This window comes from Chiloscyllium punctatum, chromosome 2, assembly GCF_047496795.1.
Source record: "Chiloscyllium punctatum isolate Juve2018m chromosome 2, sChiPun1.3, whole genome shotgun sequence".
Taxonomy (NCBI): domain Eukaryota; kingdom Metazoa; phylum Chordata; class Chondrichthyes; order Orectolobiformes; family Hemiscylliidae; genus Chiloscyllium; species Chiloscyllium punctatum.
The window spans coordinates 104,601,040-104,623,229 of NC_092740.1; the positions used below are offsets into that span (position 1 = coordinate 104,601,040).

A 22,190-nucleotide genomic window follows, 5' to 3' on the forward strand; every position below is an offset into this window, starting at 1 on the left:
GTCAAAGGGCTAGATGGGGTGTTGATTGTCCAATTGAATTTGACTTCTGAGGAAGCTTCCGGAAAGCAACTGGTAAATCCAATCATGCATTTATAGCAGCCTTTTAGATGGTCTGTTCAATGTACTTTTAAAGCAGTCACTAAATGTATTGTAACAACTTAACTGGGAAGACTACGCCAATAATCATACCTGATTATTCCACAAACTGAGATTATGAGATCGCAATGAAACCATGAAGATACTGTTTTGCCTGTTTGACTGCTGTTCATGACAAAATTAACTGTCCCTATATTTTGTTATTGATAGAAAATAACTCAATTTATTCTAACACCCCCATATTTCACAAAAGGCAGAAAAAGAAAAGATTCCTAGCCTGTTATCATATTACTTGAACTATTCCCCTTTAAAAATACCAAATGCACACAAATGCTCATTAATGATTAAAACAGGCAAAGGAAAGATGGTTTAACACACGGTTTGGGCATGTAGTTAGTTTTGTAACTTTTTAAAAATCCTTTCCTAGCACACACAATAAAATGCTGATATGTATAGTGCTGATATGAAATTGTTTGTGTGGCAGGAAACCGAATCATGTTTAATGGATGTTTTTTAGACTGGAGAAGTTTCAGGATTTAGTTTTATGATTCATTATCTTTCTGATGTATATTAATGACTGAGACCTTGGTGCACAAGGCAGAATTTCAAATCTTGCTGGCAAAACGTGAGAGCATTGTGAACTTTAAGGAAGGTCATGAACAACTTCAAAAAATACATAGATAGTTGGTGAACTGAATGGACAAGTAGCAGATTGAATTTGATATATGGAGCAAGTCACATTAGGAGGGGAAGCATGGAAAGAAAATATAAGATCAGCCTAAAGGTAATATAGGCATAAAAAGGGAATAGGATCAGAGGGACATAATATTGTTATGTTCAAAAAAAAATCAACCCTGATGAGACCCTGATTTTATTTTTATGATCTGGTTAGAGATCAATAACTTTTTTGTAAAGTTGATGAAATTTTAAGTCCCAAGTATAAGGCCATAAATTCCACATTTTGAAACAAACAATAAAAATTGTACAGTAAACGTTAGCAAAGTAAACGGTCAATGCTGCCTATCTTATCCAGCATTCAGAGTTAACTTGAGGTAAAGGTGAATTAACAGGCAGACTGTGATTGAATTATTCACAAAGAACACATTAAATGGCAAATGCAACCAAGGCAGATTCCACCATTTTTTTTCAGCAACCCACTCAAATATTACTGATGAATTTAAGTCATGAAATCTTTTAAACTCTGTCTTCCTCATGATTTCCCTAATCCTCTGATTTCCCTACATTAACCCCTTCAACTCAGATTATCTCAATGATTGTTTATCTCCCAATTGCTCAATTTCTTTTCTCAAGATTGTCCAGCTAAATTTAGAAGGCTGAAATCCAAAATCTAATCATTGGCATAACTTCACAGGACTTTCTTTGCTATAGCTCCCCAGCATCATCAAGCAATCTCGTGTTTTTCTGAGCCCCACCTACTCTGTAACATCAAGCTAACAGCAACACCTCAGTTAGAGACAAAAAACTGCAGATGCTGGAATCTAAGGTAGACAAGCAGGAGGCTTGAAGAACACAGCAAGGCAGGCAACATCAGGATGTGGACAAATCAACATTTTGGGTATAATCCTTCATAAGGACCACCTAAAGCAATACCTCAGCTGTGTGGAGCTAAGTCACTTTTTCATCTGCTCCGCGTTCACTGTCCTATGGGTTCATCTTCATGGTTCCATAGTCTGATTTGCCATAAACCCAATCCTGTGGTCATTGTTTTGGCAGAAGTGCTTTACAGCGTCATTCCTGCATATTTCGCCTTCCTGAAAAACTGGTGTGGTGTAGACAAATTCAATTCAGGTTTTAAAATGGATTGTCACATTTGCTAACTGTCATTCTTTGGCACGTCCATATTTAAAGACAGTCAGAATATTAAGGCAAATCCCTTCACCTTCTTCTTTCCCACAATCTCAGGTGCAAGCTTTCCAGACCTGGTAGCTTATCTGACTTAAGCATAGCCAGCCTTCCAGTCCTACTATTTCCTTTTCAATTTTCATACTAAGTGTTAGCTCCATGATGTTTGCTTCTTTTGAGAGATTCCTCTTGTCATACAGAGCTTAAACGTTCATAAAATAAAACATAAAGTCAAGAGGACTTTAACTTCAATGTTCACTGTCAATCAAGCAAACTCAGGAAATAAATGCCTCTCACTCTGAGCAGTGCCGTGCCTACTTCACACTACCCTGGAAGGGAATAATGTCTCAAAAGACATGAGTAACAAATGAAGACATCTGTCTCATGCTGCTACATTGCAACAAAAATGTGAGTGATTTTCTCCACTAACAGGATATTGTCATCAAGCCAAGAAGACATTCTGCTTCTCAGAAAATTAGTTCCTGCTGCATCTCTATGCTCTTGTCTTGCTGTATAAATTGATACTCCCTTTCTTAGTTTTGCGCCTTGTATCTCAGCCCTGTTTAGTACAAGATAACAAGCTTTCACTTCATGTTTTTTTCTTTGTGTTTAAGATTCCCATTCCTGAGTGAACAGTGATCTTGCTTTAAACCTAAGTTGGGAAGTGGAAGGGAACATTCTTCTTCACCTTTGTCAGGACATAACCAAATTTTCCTGATCAATATCTGACACGTTTAGGTTTACACGAGGCCTAGCTATGGGACACATGACTAAGTACTCTATTGGCTCATTGGAGGAGGAGATGCAACATTTGTAAGATATTACTTTCATGTGATTTTTCTTTGGATTTATTTAACATCTTGAGATTTCCTGAATTCAATGTATTTGAACTATGTGCAGAGTCTCTGAGGAGGCTATCCATGTGATCATCCAAACCTTCCTTATGTGAAGTTCATCTCCATTGCTTAACAGTTTCTTCTTGTCCAATGATTGGGAGTGTTTTATGATGTATCTGATTCAAAACTTCATTTCTGATTTTGAAACTGCTGTCCAGCCCTAAAACATCATGCAATGGACCAGAAATACTGGAGACTGAATAATTAATTCTTCCCTTTCAGTTTTTTTCTCTGGCATCATATTCAAATCTGTACATCAACTGTAGCTCAATTGGAGCACCCTTGTCTTCCCTAAATCATAAGCTTCTTAATCCATGGCATGGTGGCTCAGTGGTTAGCACTTCTGCCTCACAGCGCAGAGACTGGGTTCAATTCCACCCTGAGCTGACTATCGTGTGGAATTTGCATATTCTCTACACTGTCTTTGTGGGTTTCCTCTGTATGCTCTGGTTTACACCCACCGTCCAAAAGTGTGCAGATTAGGTAAACTGACCATGCTCAATTGCCCATAGTGTCCAGTGATGTGCAAGTTAGGTTGTTTTTAGACATGGGAAATGCAGGGTTACAGTGATCGGGGAGTGGGTGAAGACCTGGTCAGGACTTGGGCTGAATGGCCTGCCTCCATATTGTAGGGATTTGACCATTTTACAACTTGAGCCTAAAAAAAGACTGATCTCTACTGCAGAACTCCGAGTTTGCTGTCCTGTTAGAGGTGCTGTCTTTCAGAGGAGATGTTAAGCCACTGCCGTGTCTGCCCACTCTTATAAAGACCTATGGGCACTATTTTGTAGAAGAGCAGGAAGGTTCTTCCCAGTGAATTATACAATATTCATCCCTCAATCAACATTACAAAAGCAGACGATCTGATAATAATCAAATTGCCGTTTGCAGGACCTCCTTGTGAGCAAGACAGGCTTCCAGGTTTACTGTGTTAAAACGTGGCTATAATTCAAAATAATTTCATTAGACGTAAAATGTTTTGAACATCTAGTGGTTGCTATATAAGTACATTTTTAGATTTGCTACCCTCCAAATTGACTGTTCTCGTACATCTTTCAAAAAAAATCAGCAGCAAGAATTTATCAATGTTTAACAGGAAGTGGTACCATAGTGGCAATGCCACTGCAATAATTAATTAGAACCTCAAGATGATGTTCTGAGGACATGAGTTTGAATCTCATTATGGCAGATGGTGGTATTTGAATAAGAAAACTACGATAAACAGCTAATTTCATAGCAATCATGTAACCATTATCAATTGTCATTAAAACACATTTAACTGAGTAGTGCCCTTCAGAGAAAGAAACCTGCTGTCCATATCTGATTCTGGCCAACATGTTACTCCCGACACACAGCAATATGGTTAAATCTTAACTGGTCTCTGGACAAATAAGGATGGGCAAGTGGCATCCAGATCCTGTGTGTAAATAGGCAAAAAACACAAATGAGACATGTGCACAGAGTAAAGGTATGAATTTTAAAATTAACTTGTTGAGGAACTTTATTTATTTTGTGCAGTTTCTCCTTCACTTCCCTACAATGGCATCCTCATGAAACTTTTAAACCAGGTGGTCTCTGATTCCCCTCCACCTTGCGAAACCATTGTCATCTTTAATTGGCTGATGAGTCAGAAACTGTGACATTGGAAATGCAGAGCAGGTCAGACAGCAGAGGAGCAGCAGAGTCGATGTTTTGGGCATAAGCCCTTCATCAGGAATGTAATGAGTTGGTTATTGGATGGCATATTTCTGACATGTCGCGGGTGGCTGATCCCTTAGAGATCTTGACAGTAAGCTCCAGAAACCCATCGGCAAAAACCTGCGGCAAACTTAACATTACCAGCCTGTGCGCTTTCAAACTTTATCCTCAAATGGTTACGGCATGTCTCACTGTTATCCACGAAAGGTTATGCATGTGGCTTGTCTTAGTATCTGTTCAATTTTTTGTTGTGATTCCAAAAAACTCAAGTATTCTAATGTGTATCTTCATTTTAATTTTCTCATTAGAATATTTTCAGCTTCTGTGGTTTGGGATTTAAGGCTGTTTATTATTGTAACATTTGGTGATGAAGAGAGAAGATTTCCAAAAACACTGGGTAGGAATGAAGACTGAGGACTTTTGATATTGTAGTCCTGAAAGTATGTTATCATCATGTGGTTGATTTGTACACAGCTCATACATTGAATGGCAGAATAGACTAAATGGGTGGAATGACCCACTTCTGATCCTACATTTTATGGTCTTAAAAAAGTCACAATTTCTGCCTTTATAATTAATTCAAGGAAAATAGGCATCACTGGCATTTATTGCCCATCACTTAGGATTAGAAGTTAATCACATTGAAGGATTTAGAATGAAGTAAAGATTTAATAAGATAGATATACAGTAAGGAATCCATAACAAATAGGCACAATCTGAAAATCAGAGCTCAGATTGACAAATGTGAACTTTCTAACAAAGGGTTTAGCAAACTGAAGTTACAGTATGAAGACCTAAAACTTTCAAGTCTGGGTGGTGGGCCTTTGTTCGGTAAAGATTGAAAGAACATAGAACATAGAACATAGAACATTACAGCGCAGTACAGGCCCTTCGGTCCTTGATGTTGCACCAACAGTCATACCAATCTGAAGCCCATCTAACCTACACTATTCCATGTATGTCCATATGCTTGTCCAATGATGACTTAAATGCACTTAAAGTTGGCGAATTTACTACCGTTGCAGGCAAAGCATTCCATACCCTTACTACTCTGAGTAAAGAAACTACCTCTGACATCTGTCCAATATCTATCACCCCTCAATTTAAAGCTATGCCCCCTCGTGCTTGCCGTCACCATACTTGGAAAAAGGCTCTCCCTGTCCACCGTATCTAACCCTCTGATTATCTTATATGTCTCTATTAAGTCACCTCTCAACCTTCTTCTCTCCAATGAAAACAGCTTCAAGTCCCTCAGCCTTTCCTTGTAAGACCTCCCCTCCATACCAGGCAACATTCTTGTAAATCTCCTCTGCACCCTTTTCAAAGCTTCCACATCCTCCTCATAATGTGGTGACCAGAACTATACACTCCAAGTGCGGCCACACCAGAGTTTTGTACAGCTGTAGCATAACCTCATGGTTTTGGAACTCGATCCCTCTATTAATAAAAGCTAAAACACTGTATGCCTTCTGAACAACCCTGTCAAACTAGGTGGCACCTTTCAACGATCTGTGTACCTGGACACTGAGATCTCTCTGCTCATCTACACTACCAAGAATCTTACCATTAGCCCAGTACTTTGCATTCCGGTTACTCTGACCAAAGTGAATCACCTCACACTTGTACGCATTAAACTCCATTTGCCACCTCTCAGCCCAGCTCTGCAGCTTATCTATGTCTCTCTAAAGAAAGTACAGAGTTGAGATAATGAGGCCAGAGTGTGATGAGGGACAAATGCAATGTTGGGAATTTGTCACCGGCTGGAATTCCGTGCTCACCAGGAAAGCGAGCAGGAAGGACATGACATATTTTACCTCCTTTTCCAGCTGCCAGTTGCAGGTGATTGTTCATCTGTCTCCAAGTCCATATTACTTCAGCTGTGCAAATTAATAAGTAATTGACTAACAAAATAAATAAAGGGCAGGGCTGGTGGAGTGTTGTGACTGTATTATTGTGGAAATTTGTGGAATTCAGTGCATTGTTGGTGTAACCTTATTTGTGACAAGTGACTACAGCTCCACCAACTTCATCTCAGAGTTTCTAATATGGAGTCTGAGTTGCAGCCATTGCAGAGCATCAGGAGGGGAGAATTACTTGCATGCTTTATTCTGGAAGGCTTTATGCTAGTTTGAACTTCAGAGTTAGACAATCATCAGGAGTGGGAGGATATGACTGAGTCAGGTAGATATGAGAATCCAGCAGGTATTGATGAAGAAGCCTCAGTCCCTGATATTGTCCAACAGGTATGAGGTGCTTATTAACGTTGGGAATGAGGAGAAGGACTGCAGGGTGACTGACAGTATGACACAGTACGTCTTTCAAGTGGGCTGAGTGTAGAGGAAAGTGGCCAGGAGGTCAAAGGTTGCATTAAAAGGGATGTGGAGCGGAGGAATGATATCCTGCTGGGAGAGTTTGAAGTGATAGAGTCCAACTTAATTTAAAAAAAAGGACATACACCATTATAAAAACTACACATGGGACAAGGCCTGACTTTAGCAGCAAAGATGGCTGCTACAAAGTTCGGTTTCATACCATTGGAATCTTCATCGGGGCAATTCATCCGGGAAGGGAGCAAAAAGGAAATGCTCCCATCAATATTGAGTACTTCACCTGAAATCTTGTGCTAAAGAAAATCACGCAATGGAAAACTGCCATAGAAAATTGCACAGTAGAGATTGCTAATAGAAAATCGCTATACCTGTTCAGTAGAAAGTTCGCGTTGTCAAAACAATGTCCACATTTGTCAGTTGTGTGATGCTATTTGTGTAATACATCAGTGCCTGTGTGGGAACTGCCCATTCTGTCCAGGCCCCTCTGCAAGGGATGAGAAAGGCCAGCTGACCATTGGCAACAAGAAGCTGCATGGAGTGTGCAAGTCCAGGCCTCAAGGTTCAATTTCAGGCATTTCAGGAAAAACACTGTTTGGAACCCCTTCAAATGCTTCTGACTGCTATCATTGAATAATATTGCATGAACTGTGCAGGCAGTTTCTCGTTGTACTTCCTGTCTCCAGCAACCGCCCCTCATTCATGTTCCTGTCCAAATGCCTTTTAAATGTTGTAACTGTACCTGCATCTATCACTTCCTGTGATAGTTCATTCCACATATGAGCCATCCACGAATGAAAAAGTTGCTTCTCTGATCCCTTTAAATCTTTCTAATCTCATTTTAAGAATACATCTGCTAACTTTGAACTCACCCAAACTCATGAAACGATCTTTGCTATTCATCTTATCTATAACCCTCATGATGTTATAAACCTCTAAATGGTCACCCCTCAATTTCTTATGCTCCAGTTTAAAAGGTCCCAGCCTGTCCAATCTCTCATGATGATAACTCAAACCCTACAGTCCCAGTAACATCCCGGTAAATCTTTTCCGAGTGCTATCATTCCTAAGTAGGGTGACCAGAACTCTATACAATACTCCGAAAGTGGCTCCATCGACATCTTGTACAGTTCATTCTGCTATAATGCAACAGCTGTGTTTCTTTGCAACCTTGAGCCATAGAAATTAGTGCAATGGAAAACTGCCACAGAAAGACGAGTTGTAGAAAATTGCTAATACAAAATTGCTATACCCATTCAGTAGAAAGTTTGCATCATCCAAACAATGTCCACAATTCATCAGTTGTGTTATAGCCATTTCACACTGATGAAACGTGCATTATAGCGGAATGATCTGTGCAACCTTAACATATCATCTCAACTCCTACACTCAATAGATTGAGTACTTTATTTATCCACATGGTTTAAATCTAATTGAAAGGTCATCTTGAGTTACTGTCTTTCTCCTGAAGATGTGCTGGTGGGAAACTCTGTTCCCCACTCCAGAAACGGATACTTAGGTTTTTTTTTGGAGGGCCTAACATTTTTAAAAGATCAAGTTTGATGTTCAGGAAACGAGATATAAGCAGTCAAATAATCTCAAAGTATGGATTCCAGTTGACTCCTGGTGATTGGGGTTTGGGAATTCACAGCAGAAGGAGACCTAATTCCATGCCAGTGACCATGGTTGAGGACAGATAGACACAAGGCTGGGACCAGGCCCAAACCACTCCCAGATTCATTGCATTCAGACTGGAGTAGCAACAGGAGAGCTATGCTTTTGCAATTAATTACAGAATTGGAAATTTACAAATGAGTAAAAGCAGGAATCAGAAGAGAATAAAAGTCTGGACTTGCTTCAATTAGACTTCAGTTCTTTGGTATCCTGCAAGTCAATTATAGACATGCCAAAAATGTTGATTTCATGAAGAGATGTGCAGAGCTCCCAAAAACTCTTTAAAACACACAAGAACAAAAATTTCTTTATAACTTAAGTATTCAAAGAATACTTGTAAGTCGTGACTTAAAGCTTCTCTGGTGGTGATTACCTCAAACTGTGTTGTGAAATGTGGTCATATTGCTATATAATTTATTGCTGTCTCTCAATCTTAATGTTTTTCCTTGATTCTTTCATGGGATGTGGGTATCCCTAATTCCCTGGAACTGATTTGTCTATTTCAGAGGACACTTAAAAATAAACTACATGTTGTGGTTCTGTTCGCCGAGATGGGAATTTATGTTACATGCAGGAACCGGAGTTGGTCGTATGTGGCGCTTAGGCGGTTGGCATAGGATTCCCATTTCCTGGCTTGTCTTAGCGTCTCTCGCTACACAAATTCCCAGCTCGGCGAACAGAACCACAACAACGAGCACCCGAGCTACAAATCTTTTCACAAACTTTGAATAAACTACGTTGTGAGTTTGCAGTCAAGTGTAGGCTAGGACAGGGAAGGATGGCAGACTTCCTTCCCTAAAGTGATCGGATGGATGTTTATAACATTCAATGATTAGATTAGATTACATTACATTACAGTGTGGAAACAGGCCCTTCGGCCCAACAAGTCCACACCGATCTGCCGATGTGTAACCCATCCATACCCCTACATTTACCCCTTACCTAACACTACAGGCAATGTAGCATGGCCAATTCACCTGACCTGCACATCTTTGGACTGTGGGAGGAAACTGGAGCACCCGGAGGAAACCCACGCAGACACGGGGAGAACGTGCAAACTCCACACAGTCAGTCGCCTGAGGTGGGAATTGTTGTCATGATCACCATTCCTAAGACTTGCTTTACATTCTGGACATATCAAATTGAATTTAAATTCCATTTGGTACCATTGTGGGAATTAAATCCATGTCCACTGATATTCACCTAGACCTCTGAATTACTAACCCAGTGATAATGCCAGTAGGCCACTGTGTCCCTCTGTGAGCAAGAGTGTTTATTTTTTACAAGAATGACTTTAATAGATAGATAGAAAGGACATTCAGGCCTACTTTGTGTTGGTAAACTGAAAGACTCTATACTTTATTAGAGGTTGACCACTTTCATTGCAGTTATAATAAATTTTATTTTAAATTGAATTTGCTGAAATTATTTCAGATCCATTTATGTTTACCCTGAGTAATATCTTTCAGGTTTTTGATTGCCACTTCCTAGCCAATGAAGTGAAATATACTCATAATGGTTGTCCAATTCTTGATGAGGATCAAGTCATGCTGAGGCTGTACAGGTAAGTGAGACATGGGAATGGGGAAAAAAAGGTTTGGTCATTTGTAAGGAAACCAAGGCTTTTTGATGAACAATAAAAATAGCATCAATCAGAAAATCTTGACTTAGTATGAATATCACAAGTGAAACTTAAAAGTTATTGAATTCAAAAGTTCACATTTTCGAAGAATTGAAGAAAAGCTTGACAGTAAGCATCACTCAATGTTTTTCAACATTGGCAATGGGAGGACAGAGGAAAATCAAACACAGAACTGTAGAAATTATGCCTTATTAAGAATAAAGTTGCTTATCCTTCTCTCTCAGTTAATTTATTTGTATAACCCACTAATGGCTAACCATGAGAGTGGATGAGCAAGTGAGCAGATCCTGTTGACGTATGATCGTTGCTCTGAAAATGTAGGTGAGAAGGAGAACTTCTCCTTTGCCTCTAATCAGTGGCATGATGACTCAGTGGTTAGCACTGCTGCCTCACAGCACCAGGGTCCCAGGTTTGATTCCAGCCTCGGGTGACTGTATACATGGAATTTATGCATTCTCCCCATGTCTGCGTGGGTCCCCTCTGGGTGCTCCAGTTTCCTCCCACAGTCCAAAGATGTGCAGGTCAGGTGAATTGGCCATGCTAAATTGCCCGTAGTGTTAGGTGCATTCGTCAGAGGGAAATAGGTCTGTGTGAGTTACTCTTCAGAGGATCGGTATGGACTTGCTGGGCCGAATGGCTTGTTTCCATGCTGTAGGGAATCTAATCTCTCTGTCTGAGTTTCTGGCTACCATCCATGGAACGAAACCAGTTGGACTGCCTGGTATTGATCTTGGCAATGTTAAACATAGCCTTGTATTCCCTGTAAAGCCTGCAAAAGCTTCTGAGGGCTAATGCTGAAATTGGGATAGATGTGCCACCGACTAGTCAAGCAACAGCCTGATGTTGTCATACCGACAGAATCATGATTACACACTGATTTTATGTCTGGAATAGAGAGTGCTGGAAAAACACAGTTTTGGCAGCAGGATGACAGAAAATCAGAGTTACAGTTTTGAGTCCAATGACTCGTCATCCGAACTCCCTGTGCAGAATTGGGGATATTCATCAATAATTGCACAATGTTTAGCCCTGTTTGTGATGACTCCAATATTGACACACTTCCTGTCCAAATGAAGCAAGGCCTGGACAATAGCCAGACTTAGGCTGACAAGTGGCAAATAACACTGACATCACGCAAGTCCAGATAATGAGCATCTCCAACATGAGAGTATCTAACTATTTCCCCTTAACTTTCAATTGCGTAATTATTGCTGAATCCCTCACGAAAAATATCCTGTGAGTTACCATTGTTCAGAAATTAACTGGATCAACCATATAAACACCATAGCTATCAGGGCGGATCTGATGCTACAGCTTGTAACTCACCTCCTGACTCTCCAGAAACTGTCCTCAATTCAGGAGTATGATGGTGTACTTTTCAATTGCCTGGAAGGGTGCAGCTCCAAAAATACTCAGAACCTGACACCAGTCAGGACAAAGCAACCCACTTGATTGGCACCACATCCACAAGCATTCCGACACCACCGATGCTCAGTAGCTGCAGTGCATACCATCTGCAAGATGCAATGTAGAAATCACCAAAGATTCTGAGACAGCATCTTCCAAACCCCTGACCATTTTCATCTTGAAAAACAAGTGCTGCAAGATAACCTGAAATTTCCCCTCTAAGTGATACACCATTATGACTTAAGACTTCATTGCCATTCCTTCACACTTCTTTGGTGAAAATTCTGGAATTAATTCCTAGCTGCACTGCGGGTGTCCAACATATCAAAGATTTCAGTGGCTCAAGAATACAGTTCCCCACCATCTTCTCCAGATTCACGAGGAAGGGCAAAAATGCTGGCCTCACAAATGATGCCCACATTCTCTTGAATGAATAAATAAATGAATGACGAGGTTAAGTAGGCCAAGACTGGTTGTGGGCTTTGGGTTTCTTACCTGCAATTAACCTAAGTTCGCTCTGGGGGAAGAAGTTTATAAGAACCCTTGGCTGTTGTTGTTTTTTCTGTCACCAGTAAAATACCATCTTTAGTTCACATTATGTGTTAAATTATCTTTAGCCATTACAACATATTACCATATTGCTCTTTTCAGTTTTAATTCATAATTTCCCACTTCTTTTCTTTTATGATACAGGTTTACAGAGACAGAAACCTTCACAGAAACATTCATTTTAAAGGTTCACCTGCTGGATTCAGATTGCAACATCATTCAGCTGGGCTCGACATCATTGGAAGTCCCTGAGTTTTATGGTTTTTCTAATATAATCGATAGGAATGTGCTTACATTTGTCTATGATGCGGCGATGAACCTTGATTGTACTGTACACATTACTATTCAGGACACATTACTGCCAGCATATGGGCAACTTGTCATGGGAAAGCCTCCAGAGGGACCAGCTCGTGGTGACCAGCCAAACAGCTTCCTCCAAATTATGAAAACATCCAGTGAGTTCATACTCTCTGTTGCATTATCATATGAGCTGATGGAAAATTTAAAATGTAAAGTTTTTCTTTGAACAGTAGAGTTTACTGAGAATTCTAGTTTAAAACAGGATGACTTTGTTTTATCATGGAATCACAGATGGTGATATAATGCACAAGGAGGCCATTCATTCTTTGTGCTTTTACCAGTTGTGTTAGCTACTCCACTACTATCTAGTGCCAATCTCCTGGCTTTTCTCCACATCGCTGCATACGTTTCCGATGGGGGAAAAAAGTTCAGCATTCTAAGTCCTGGGCTTTTGGGAGTGTAGAATTTGCATTCATTGAATAGGGCCTAGCGGTGAGGTGGGAGGGAAGTTACAGTGGGGGGAGAAGAGATTTAAAGATTTAAATTGATAGTGAGTAAGGAAATTCTCAGTGGGTCTGACAATTTCAATCTATTAGCATCACATTCACAGGATTTTGGGATTTAACTGTGGGTGCATGAGTTTCCTAGGATGTACCATTGAAGCCAAAGTGAGACCTTGGTTACAACTGATAAAAATTCACATGAATGCTGAAACATTACAGCATAGTTGCTTGTTTAATTATGTGTAAATCAGTGTGCCTGTTCTGAGCAGTTATCTTTATGTCTTTATTGGAGACTCTTAACATTTTGGTGTTCACATTCACCACTTTGATGGTTTGTACGTCTGATTTCAGTTTGGAGTTCTGATCTATCAGGAATGGGTTTCAGTCTCTTGCTGTTTTAGCTTCAAAGCTGAAAAATGTGTTGCTGGAAAAGCGCAGCAGGTCAGGCAGCATCCAAGGAGCAGGAGAATCGACGTTTCGGGCATAAGCCCTTCTTCAGGAATGACTCCAGCATCTGCTGTCCTCACTTTCTCCCTGTTTTAGCTTCAATCTTGGATGACAAACAAGATGGTGAGCAGTATCAACAGCACCAGGAGTGGAAGGAGAAGGACCAGATGGATATTGGCATATTTGCTGGGATAGATATGATGGAAGTTTGCAAACAAAGGTGGCTTTCTACTGGTGCAGGAAACCATAAACTGCACAGATTAACTGTCCTTAAGGCACTACAGTTCATCAAGGACTGTTTGTGAACAGCAAAAAATACACTCTGCCAAAGTAGAGCTGGGGTGCAAACATTAAAAAAAATCCCAATATAGCTGTGCACAAGACTTCCAGGCAGCTGCTGTGCTGCTTTTGTTGGAACTTACCCTCCCACCGTGGTCACATCACAAATCAGAACAAAATTCCTGGAAAAGGTTAGTGACAACACTCCTGAGGAGCACAAATGACATTCTTGTGGAAACATTGTTTCTACCTCTGCGGAGGTCTGCGCTATCAGCACTCTGTCTTTCTGCAGAAAAAAATCCTTGTGAAGTTTTCCTCTTGGATGGAATTGGAAGGAGATTAATATACTGACAGGGAGATTTGCTAGAGCTGCTTGGGAGGATTTAAACTGTGGAACCCAGGGAGATAGTGACAAAAGAGATAAATCTGAGACTGGAACAGTTGAGAAAATAAGTGAGTCAAACAGTCAGGGCATGCAGGAACAAAGCAGAGAACAAGTTAGGACTATAAATTAAACTGCATTTATTTCAATGCAAGAGATCAACAGGGAAGGCAGAAGAATTCAGGGCAGGATAAAGAATATGGGACTGGGATATCATAGCAATTACAGAAATATGGCTCAGGGATGGACAGGACTGGCAGCTTAATGTTCCAGGATTCAAATGCTACAAGAAGGACAGAAAGGGAGGCAAGACAGGAGGGGGAGTGGCGTTTTTAAAGAGGGATTGCATTACAGCTGTACTGGGGAGGATATTAACAGAAATACATTCAGGGAAGTTATTTGGGTGGAACTGAGAAATAAGAAAGGGATATCACTTTAGTTGGATCGTATTACAGACCCCCTAATAGTCAGTGGGAAATTAAGAAACAAATTTGTAATAAGATCTCAGGTATCTGTAAAAATAATAGGGCGGTTATGGTAGGGGATTTTAACTTTCCAAACATAGACTGGGACTGACATTGTGTTAAGGGTTTAGAATGGAGAGGAATTTCATAAATGTGTACAAGAAGAATTTCTGATTCAGTATGTGGATATACCTATTAGAGAAGGTGCACAACTTGACCTACTCTTGGGAAATAAGGCAGGGCAGGTGACTGAGGTGTCAGTGGGGGAGCACTTTGCGGCCAGCGACCACAATTCTATTAGTTTTAAAGTAGTGATGGAAAAGGATAGACCAGATCTAAAATGTGAAGGTCTAAATTGGAGGAAGGCTAATTTTGATGGTATTAGGAAAGAATGATGCCTTCCAGCACATCTCATCCACTTACCGTGGCTCCGCCCTCCAACCCCACTCCTCCACCCGCAATAAGGACAGAACCCCGCCCTCACCCCCTGTTCTCACCATTTCTAACACCTACAAACCAACCCCACCACAACAGATATTTTCCTCCCTACTCCATTCCGCTTTCTGTAAAGGTTGTTCCCTCCGCAACTCCCTAGTTAAGTCCACCCCCCCCCCTCCCCCCCACCCTCCCCTCCTGGCACCTTCCCCTGCCACCACAGGAATTGCAAAGTCTGTGCCCACATCTCCCCGCTGATCTCTGTCCAAGGCCCCAAAGGAGCCTTCCACATTCATCAAAGTTTCACCTGCACTTCTACACGTCATTTACTGTATCTGTTGCTCCCGATGTGGTCTCCTGTACATTGTGGAGACAGGACACCTATTTGCAGAGTGCTTTAGAGAACATCTCTGAGACACCCGCACCAGCCCCACTGCCCTGTGGCCAAACACTTCAACTCAGCTCCCATTCTGCTGAGGACATGCAGGTCCTGGGCTGTCTCCATTGCCACTCTCTTACCATCCAACGCCTCGATGAAGAGCGCTTCATCTTCCGCCTCGAAACCCTCCAACCCCATGGCATCAATGTGGATTTCACCAGTTTCCTCATTTCCCTCTCCCCACCTTATCCCAGATCCAACCTTCCAATGCAGCACTACCCTTATGACCCATCCTACCTGTCCATTTTTCTTCCCATTTTTTCTCCACCCTCCTTTCTGACCTATCATCATTACCCCCACCTCCATCTACCTTCGCACTCTCAGCTCCCTTCTCACCAGCCCCACCACCCCCCTCCCATTTATCTCTCCAACCCCTTGGCTTACAGCCTCATTCCTGATGAAAGGCTTTTGCCCGAAATGTCGACTGTCTTGCTTCTCAGATGCTGCCTGACTTGCTGTGCTTTTCCAGCACTACACTCTCGACTCCAGCATTTGCAGTCCTCACTTTCACCAAGAACATTCAAAAGCTGGTTGGGGCAGATGTTTGCAGGTAAAGGGGTGGCTAGAAAATGGGAAGCCTTCAAAAATGCGATAACGAGAGTCCAGGGACAGTATATTCCTGTTAGGGTGAAAGGAAAGGCTGGTAGGTATAGGGAATACTGGATGATTAGAGAAATTGAGGGTCTGTTTTGGAGAAAAAGGAAGCATATGTGAGGTATAGACAGGATAGATCGAGTGAATCCTTAGAGTATAAAGACAGTAGGAGTATACTTAAGAGGGAAATCAAGAAGGCAAAAAGGGGACATGACAGAGATTTGGCAAATAGAGTTAAGAAGAATCCAAGGGTTTTTACAAATGCATTAAGGACAAAAGGGTAACTAGTGAGAGGATCGGGCCCCTCAAAGATCAGCATGGCGAACTTTGTGTGGAGCTGCAGGAGGCGGGGGAGATACTAATTGAGTATTTTGCATTAGTGTTTACTGTGGAGAAGGGCGTGGAAGACACAGAATATGGTGAAATAGATGGTAACACCTTGAACAATCTCCATAATACAGAGGAGGAAATGCTGGATGTCTTGAAACACAAAAGTGGATAAATCCCCAGGACCTGATCAGGTGTACCCTAAAACTCTGTGGGACGCTAGGGAAATGATTGCTGGGCCCCTTGCTGAGAGATTTGTGCCATCGAAAGTCACATGTGAGGTGTCTGAAGACTGGAGGTTGGCAGACGTGGTGCCACTATTTAAGAAAGGTGGTAAGGACAAACTATAGACCAATGAGCCTGACGTTGGTGGTGGGCAAGTTGTTAAAGGGAATCCTGATGGACAGGATGCACATGTATTTGGAAAGGCAAGGGCTGAGTAGGAATAATCAACATGGCTTTGTGCGTGGGAAATCACATCTCATGAACTTGATTGTGTTTTTTGAAGAAGTAACAAAAAGGATTGATGAGGGCAGAGAGGTGGGCGTGATCTGTGTGGACTTCAGTAAGACGTTCGACAAGGTTCCCCATGGGAGACTGATTAGCAAGGTTAGATCTCATGGAATACAGGGAGAATTTGGATACAGAACTGGTTCAAAGGTAGAAGACAGAGGGTGGTGGTGGAGGGTTGTTTTTCAGACTGGAGGCCTGTGACCAGTGGAGTGCCACAAGGATCGGTGCTGGGCCCTCTACTTTTGTCATTTACATAAATAATTTGGATGCGAGCATAAGATGTACAGTTAGTAAGTTTGCAGATGACACCAAAATTGGAGGTGAAGTGGTCAGCGAAGAGGGTTACCTCAGATTACAACAGAATCTAGACCAGATGGGCTAATGGGCTGAGAAGTGGCAGATGGAATTTAATTCCGATAAATGCGAGGTGCTGTATTTCGGGAAAGCAAATCTTCGCAGGACTTATACATTTAATGGTCAGATCCTAGGGAGTGTTGCTGAACAAAGGTGTTGGAGTGCAGGTCTTTAGCTCTTTGAAAGTATAGTTGCAGGTAGATGGGCGGCACGGTGGCACAGTGGTTAGCACTGCTGCCTCACAGTGCCAGAGACCTGGGTTCAATTCCCGCCTCAGGCGACTGACTGTGTGGAGTTTGCACATTCTCCCTGTGTCTGCGTGGGTTTCCTCCGGGTGCTCCGGTTTCCTCCCACAGTCCAAAGACGTGCAGGTCAGGTGAATTGGCCATGCTAAATTGTCCGTAGTGTTAGGCAAGGGGTAAATGTAGGGGTATGGGTGGGTTGCGCTTCGGCGGGGCGGTGTGGACTTGTTGGGCCGAAGGGCCTGTTTCCACACTGTAAGTAATCTAATCTAATCTAAAGTTTGGTACGCTTTCATTTATTGGTCAGAGTACTGTATCGAGTACAGGAGTTGTGAGGTCATGTTGCAGCTGTATATGACATTTGTTAGGCCACTTTTGGAATATTGCATCCAAAGATGTGCAAGTTAGGTGAATTGGCCATGCTAAAGGATGGTGTGAAACTTGAAAGGGTTCAGAAAAGATATTGCCATGGTTGGAGGATTTGAGCTGTAGGGAGAGGTTGAAGAGGCTCTGGCTGTTTTCCCTGGAGCATTGGAGGCTGGCGGTTGACTTTATAGAGGTTTATAAAATTGTGAGATGCATGGATAGGATCCCAGGTCTTTTCCCTTGGATGGGGGTGGCAAGGTGGCTCAGTGGTTAGCACTGCTGCCTCACAGCACCAGGGACCCATGTCGATTCCAGCCTTTGACAACTGTCTGTGTGGAGTTTGCACATTCTCCCCGTGTCTGTGTGGGTTTTCTCCCGTGCTCCGGTTTCCTCCCACAATCCAAAGATGTGCAAGTTAGGTGAATTGGCCATGCTAAATTACCCATATTGCTATGTGCTAGTCAGAGGGAAATGGGTGTGGGTGGGTTACTCTTCAGAGGGTCAGTGTGGACTTGTTGGGCCAAAGGGCTTGTTTCTGCACTGTAGGGAATCTAATCTAATCTAAAATCCAGAAGTAGAGAGTTTAGGGTGAGAGTTGAAAGATATAAAAGAGATTTAAGGGGCAACTTTTTCACGCAGAGGGTGAAACATGTGTGAAATGAGCTGCCAGAGGAAGTGATGGAGGCTGGTACGATGACAACATTCAAAAGGCTTCTGGGTGGGTGTATGAATAGAAAGAGTTTGGAGGGATCGCATTGTGTGCTGGCAAGTGAGTCTAAATTTAGCTTGGGATATCTGGTCAGCATGGACGAGTTGGACAGAAGGGTCTGTTTCTGTGTTGTATATCACTATGGCTCTATGACTAGGAACAGGGGAAGCTTTGAGCTGCTCAAACCAGTTTTACTGTTCAATAAGATTATGGCAGGAAAATGACCTATGTCCATTTACTCACCTTTTACACCATGCCAGGAAGGCTTGCCTGGCATCTGCACTACAGTGTGCACCTGAATAGCTTCTACATCATCCAGAGACCAAATGTCGATTGTGTCCACAGGGACATCATGTACAGATCTCGAGCATGGAGAGAGTAAGTGCAGGAGAATATACTAAAATAATCCTCATCCTGATGGCCACCTTTCCAGGCATGTGCAGAGACCACATGCACAGCCACCAACTATCACTATGTACTGAGATTCTACCTGTCCCTGGGGTTGTGAATGATGTCTCTGGCTATATTGCCAGGGAACTACTCCAAACAGTACCACCTGCTCTTGTGGAGGAGTTTTTTTCAGAAAACTCCTTTGACCACAAGTCTGTCAGGTGGTAGTGAGCAAATAATATCCTGAGAATCCTTGGGGAAAGAAGAAGCTCAATGCTGTTGGGTGGTTCCCTGAGCAGACTGTCAAAGTCATTTAGCAGCTTGGCTGCTGTTGAGAAGGGCACTACCCATCAGATCTTTCATGTTACCTGGACTCTCTTTGTACTACTGCAAACTGCCTTTAAGAAGGCATCATAGATGCTTTCAGATGCATTGAGGTGCATGACTTGCTGTGTTCTGACACCAGTTGAATGTTGAGAGAGTGGAACCCCTCTACATTGTAGTACATTCTAGTGTTGACATGTTGACAGACATCTTGTCAATGCCACCTTGTATTGAGTATTCATGAATCTCGATGCTCACTCCACCTGCTCTTTTCCAGAATACAGAGCTTCAGAGATCTAATTTATATAACAGTGAGTGACAAACTGGCAGATATTGCAATTGCTGCCCATTCCAGTCTCGAAGGAGCTGAGGGATAAATGTTCCTGGTCACAGTCATATTAAAGTGTGTTCAGGCAAGGAGATTTCTCCTTGAACATCCTGGTCAAAACAACTTCCAGCTGAGAGCCCTCATCAAAATGTTTCCTTGCAGGCTCCCGCTGTAAGTGTGACAAGGGTGATCAATGAGGGTAGAGCAGTGGATGTTGCTTACATGGATTTCATTAAGGTCTTTGACATGGTCCCTCATGGTAGGCTCAACCAGAGGATTAAGTTGTATGGTATTCATGGTGACTTGTCCACGTGGATTCAGATTTGGCTTGTCCATGGAAGGCAGAGGGTAGTGGTGGAAGGGTTTTCCAACTGGAGGTCTGTGACTGTACGGGATCCATACAACAACCTCTGCTGTTTGTGATATATATATATATAGAAATGACTTGAATCAATATATAGTAAATTTGCAGGTGATTCAAAGATCGGTGGAGTTGTAAATAGTGTAGAAGGTTGTCAAAGGATACAGAGGGATATAGATCAGTTGCAGATATGGGTGGAGAAATGGCAGAAGGAATCTAAACGGGGTAAGCGTGAGGTGCTGCACTTTGGGAGATCAGATATTAAGGAAAAGTATACAGTTCATGGCAGTACTCAGAACAGCATTGATGTACAGAGGGAGTTTAAAACCATAGCTCCTGAAAGTGACCATGCAAATAGAAAGGGTGGTAAAGAAGGTGTATGGCATGCTTGCCTTTATTAGTCGGGGAATTGAGTACAAGAGCCAGGATGTCATGTTGCAGCTTTATAAGGCTTTGGTTAGGCCACACTTAGATTATATTATTCCATCCTGGCCGTCACATTATAGGAAGGATGTGGAAGCTTTGGAGAGGGTTCAGAAGAGGTTTACCACAATGCTGCCTGGATTAAAGGGCATGATTGCTAAGGCAAGGCTAGAAAAACTCAGATTATTCTCTCTGGAGAAGTGGATGCTGAAGGGTGACTTGATAGATGTCTCTAAAATTGAGATGCATTGATAGAGTTCAATGTCAGAAGCTTTTTCCCAGAGTTGAAATGTCTAAAACTAGGGGGCATGCATTAAAGGTGAGAGGAGGAAAGTTCAAAGGAATTATGAGGGGCAAGTTTTTTACACACAGTGGTAGGAGTCTGGAACAAGCTGCCAGGGGTGGGGGTGAAGGCAGATACTATCGAGGCATTTATGGGACTTTTAGATAAGCACATGAATATGTAAGGAATGGAGGGATATGGATCAAGGTGGAAGTGAAGACTGCAGATGCTGGAGATCAGAGACTAGATTAGAGTGGTGCTGGAAATGCACAGCAGGTCAGGCAGTATCCAAGGAGCAGGAAAATCAAATGATTCCTGAAGAAGGGCTTTTGCCTGAAATGTCGATTTTTCCTGCTCCTTGGATACTGCCTGACCTGCTGTGCTTTTCCAGCAACACTCTAATCTAAGATATGGATCAAGGGCAGGCAGAAGAGATTAGTTTAATTTTGTATCATGTTTGGCACAATATCGTGGGCGGTTCCTATGCTGTACTGTTCTGTTCTAAGCAGTGTGTGCCATCTTGGAATGAAAATAGCATTTTGAGTACTGACTAAGGAGCTAGAGTTTGCACCCATATGACCATAAGTCATAGGAGTGGAAGAAAGGCCATTCGGCCCATCGAGTCCACTACGCCATTCAATCATGGCTGATGGGCATTTCAACTTCACTTACCCGCATTCTCCCCGTAGCCCTTAATTCCTTGTGACATCAAGACTTTATCAATCTTGATAAATGCCTTGAAGACATTTAGCGTCCCGGCCTCCACTGCACTCCACGGCAATGAATTCCATAGGCCCACCACTCTCTGGTTGAAGAAATGTCTCTGCATTTCTGTTCTGAATTTACCCCCTCTAATTCTAAGGCTATGTCCACGGGTCTTAGTCTCCTCGCCTAAAGGAAACAATTTCTTAGCGTTCACCCTTTCCAAGCCATGTATTATCTTGTAAGTTTCTATTAGATCTCCCCTTAATCTTCTAAACTCCAATGAATACAATCCCAGGATACTCAGCCGTTCCTCGTATGTTAGACCTACCATTCCAGGGATCATCCGTGTGAATCTCCGCTGGACACGCTCCAGTGCCAGTATGTCCTTCCTGAGGTGTGGGGACCAAAACTGGACACAGTACTCCAAATGGGGCCTAACCAGAGCTTTATAAAGTCTCAATAGCACAATGGTGCTTTTATATTCCAACCCTCTTGAGGTAAATGACAACATTGCATTCGCGTTCTTAATCACGGACTCAACCTGCATGTTTACCTTTAGAGAATCCTCGACTAGCACTCCCAGATCCCTTTGTACTTTGGTTTTATGAATTGTCTCACCATTTAGAAAGTAATCCATGCTTGTATTCTTTTTTCCAAAGTGCAAGACCTCGCATTTGCTCACATTGAATTCCATCAGCCATTTCCTGGACCACTCTCCCAAACTGTCTAGATCCTTCTGCAGCCTCCCCACTTCCTCAGTACTACCTGCCTGTCCACCTAACTTTGTATCATCAGCAAACTTTGCTAGAATGCCCCCAGTCCCTTCATCCAGATCATTAATATATAACGTGAACAGCTGCGGCCCCAACA

General features: G+C 42.2%; 1 protein-coding gene across 9 annotated transcripts in view; it reads left to right on the forward strand.

Moving 5' to 3' along the window:
- The window catches only part of frem1a (Fras1 related extracellular matrix 1a), a 377,121-nt gene that overhangs the window by 89,546 nt on the left and 265,385 nt on the right, over positions 1-22,190 (forward strand). For all 9 annotated transcript variants that reach the window (XM_072586891.1, XM_072586895.1, XM_072586892.1 and 6 more), the window contains 2 exons: positions 10,024-10,118; positions 12,297-12,607. In XM_072586891.1, the coding sequence (XP_072442992.1) occupies positions 10,024-10,118; positions 12,297-12,607 (406 nt within the window). The remainder of the gene's footprint in view (positions 1-10,023; positions 10,119-12,296; positions 12,608-22,190) is intronic.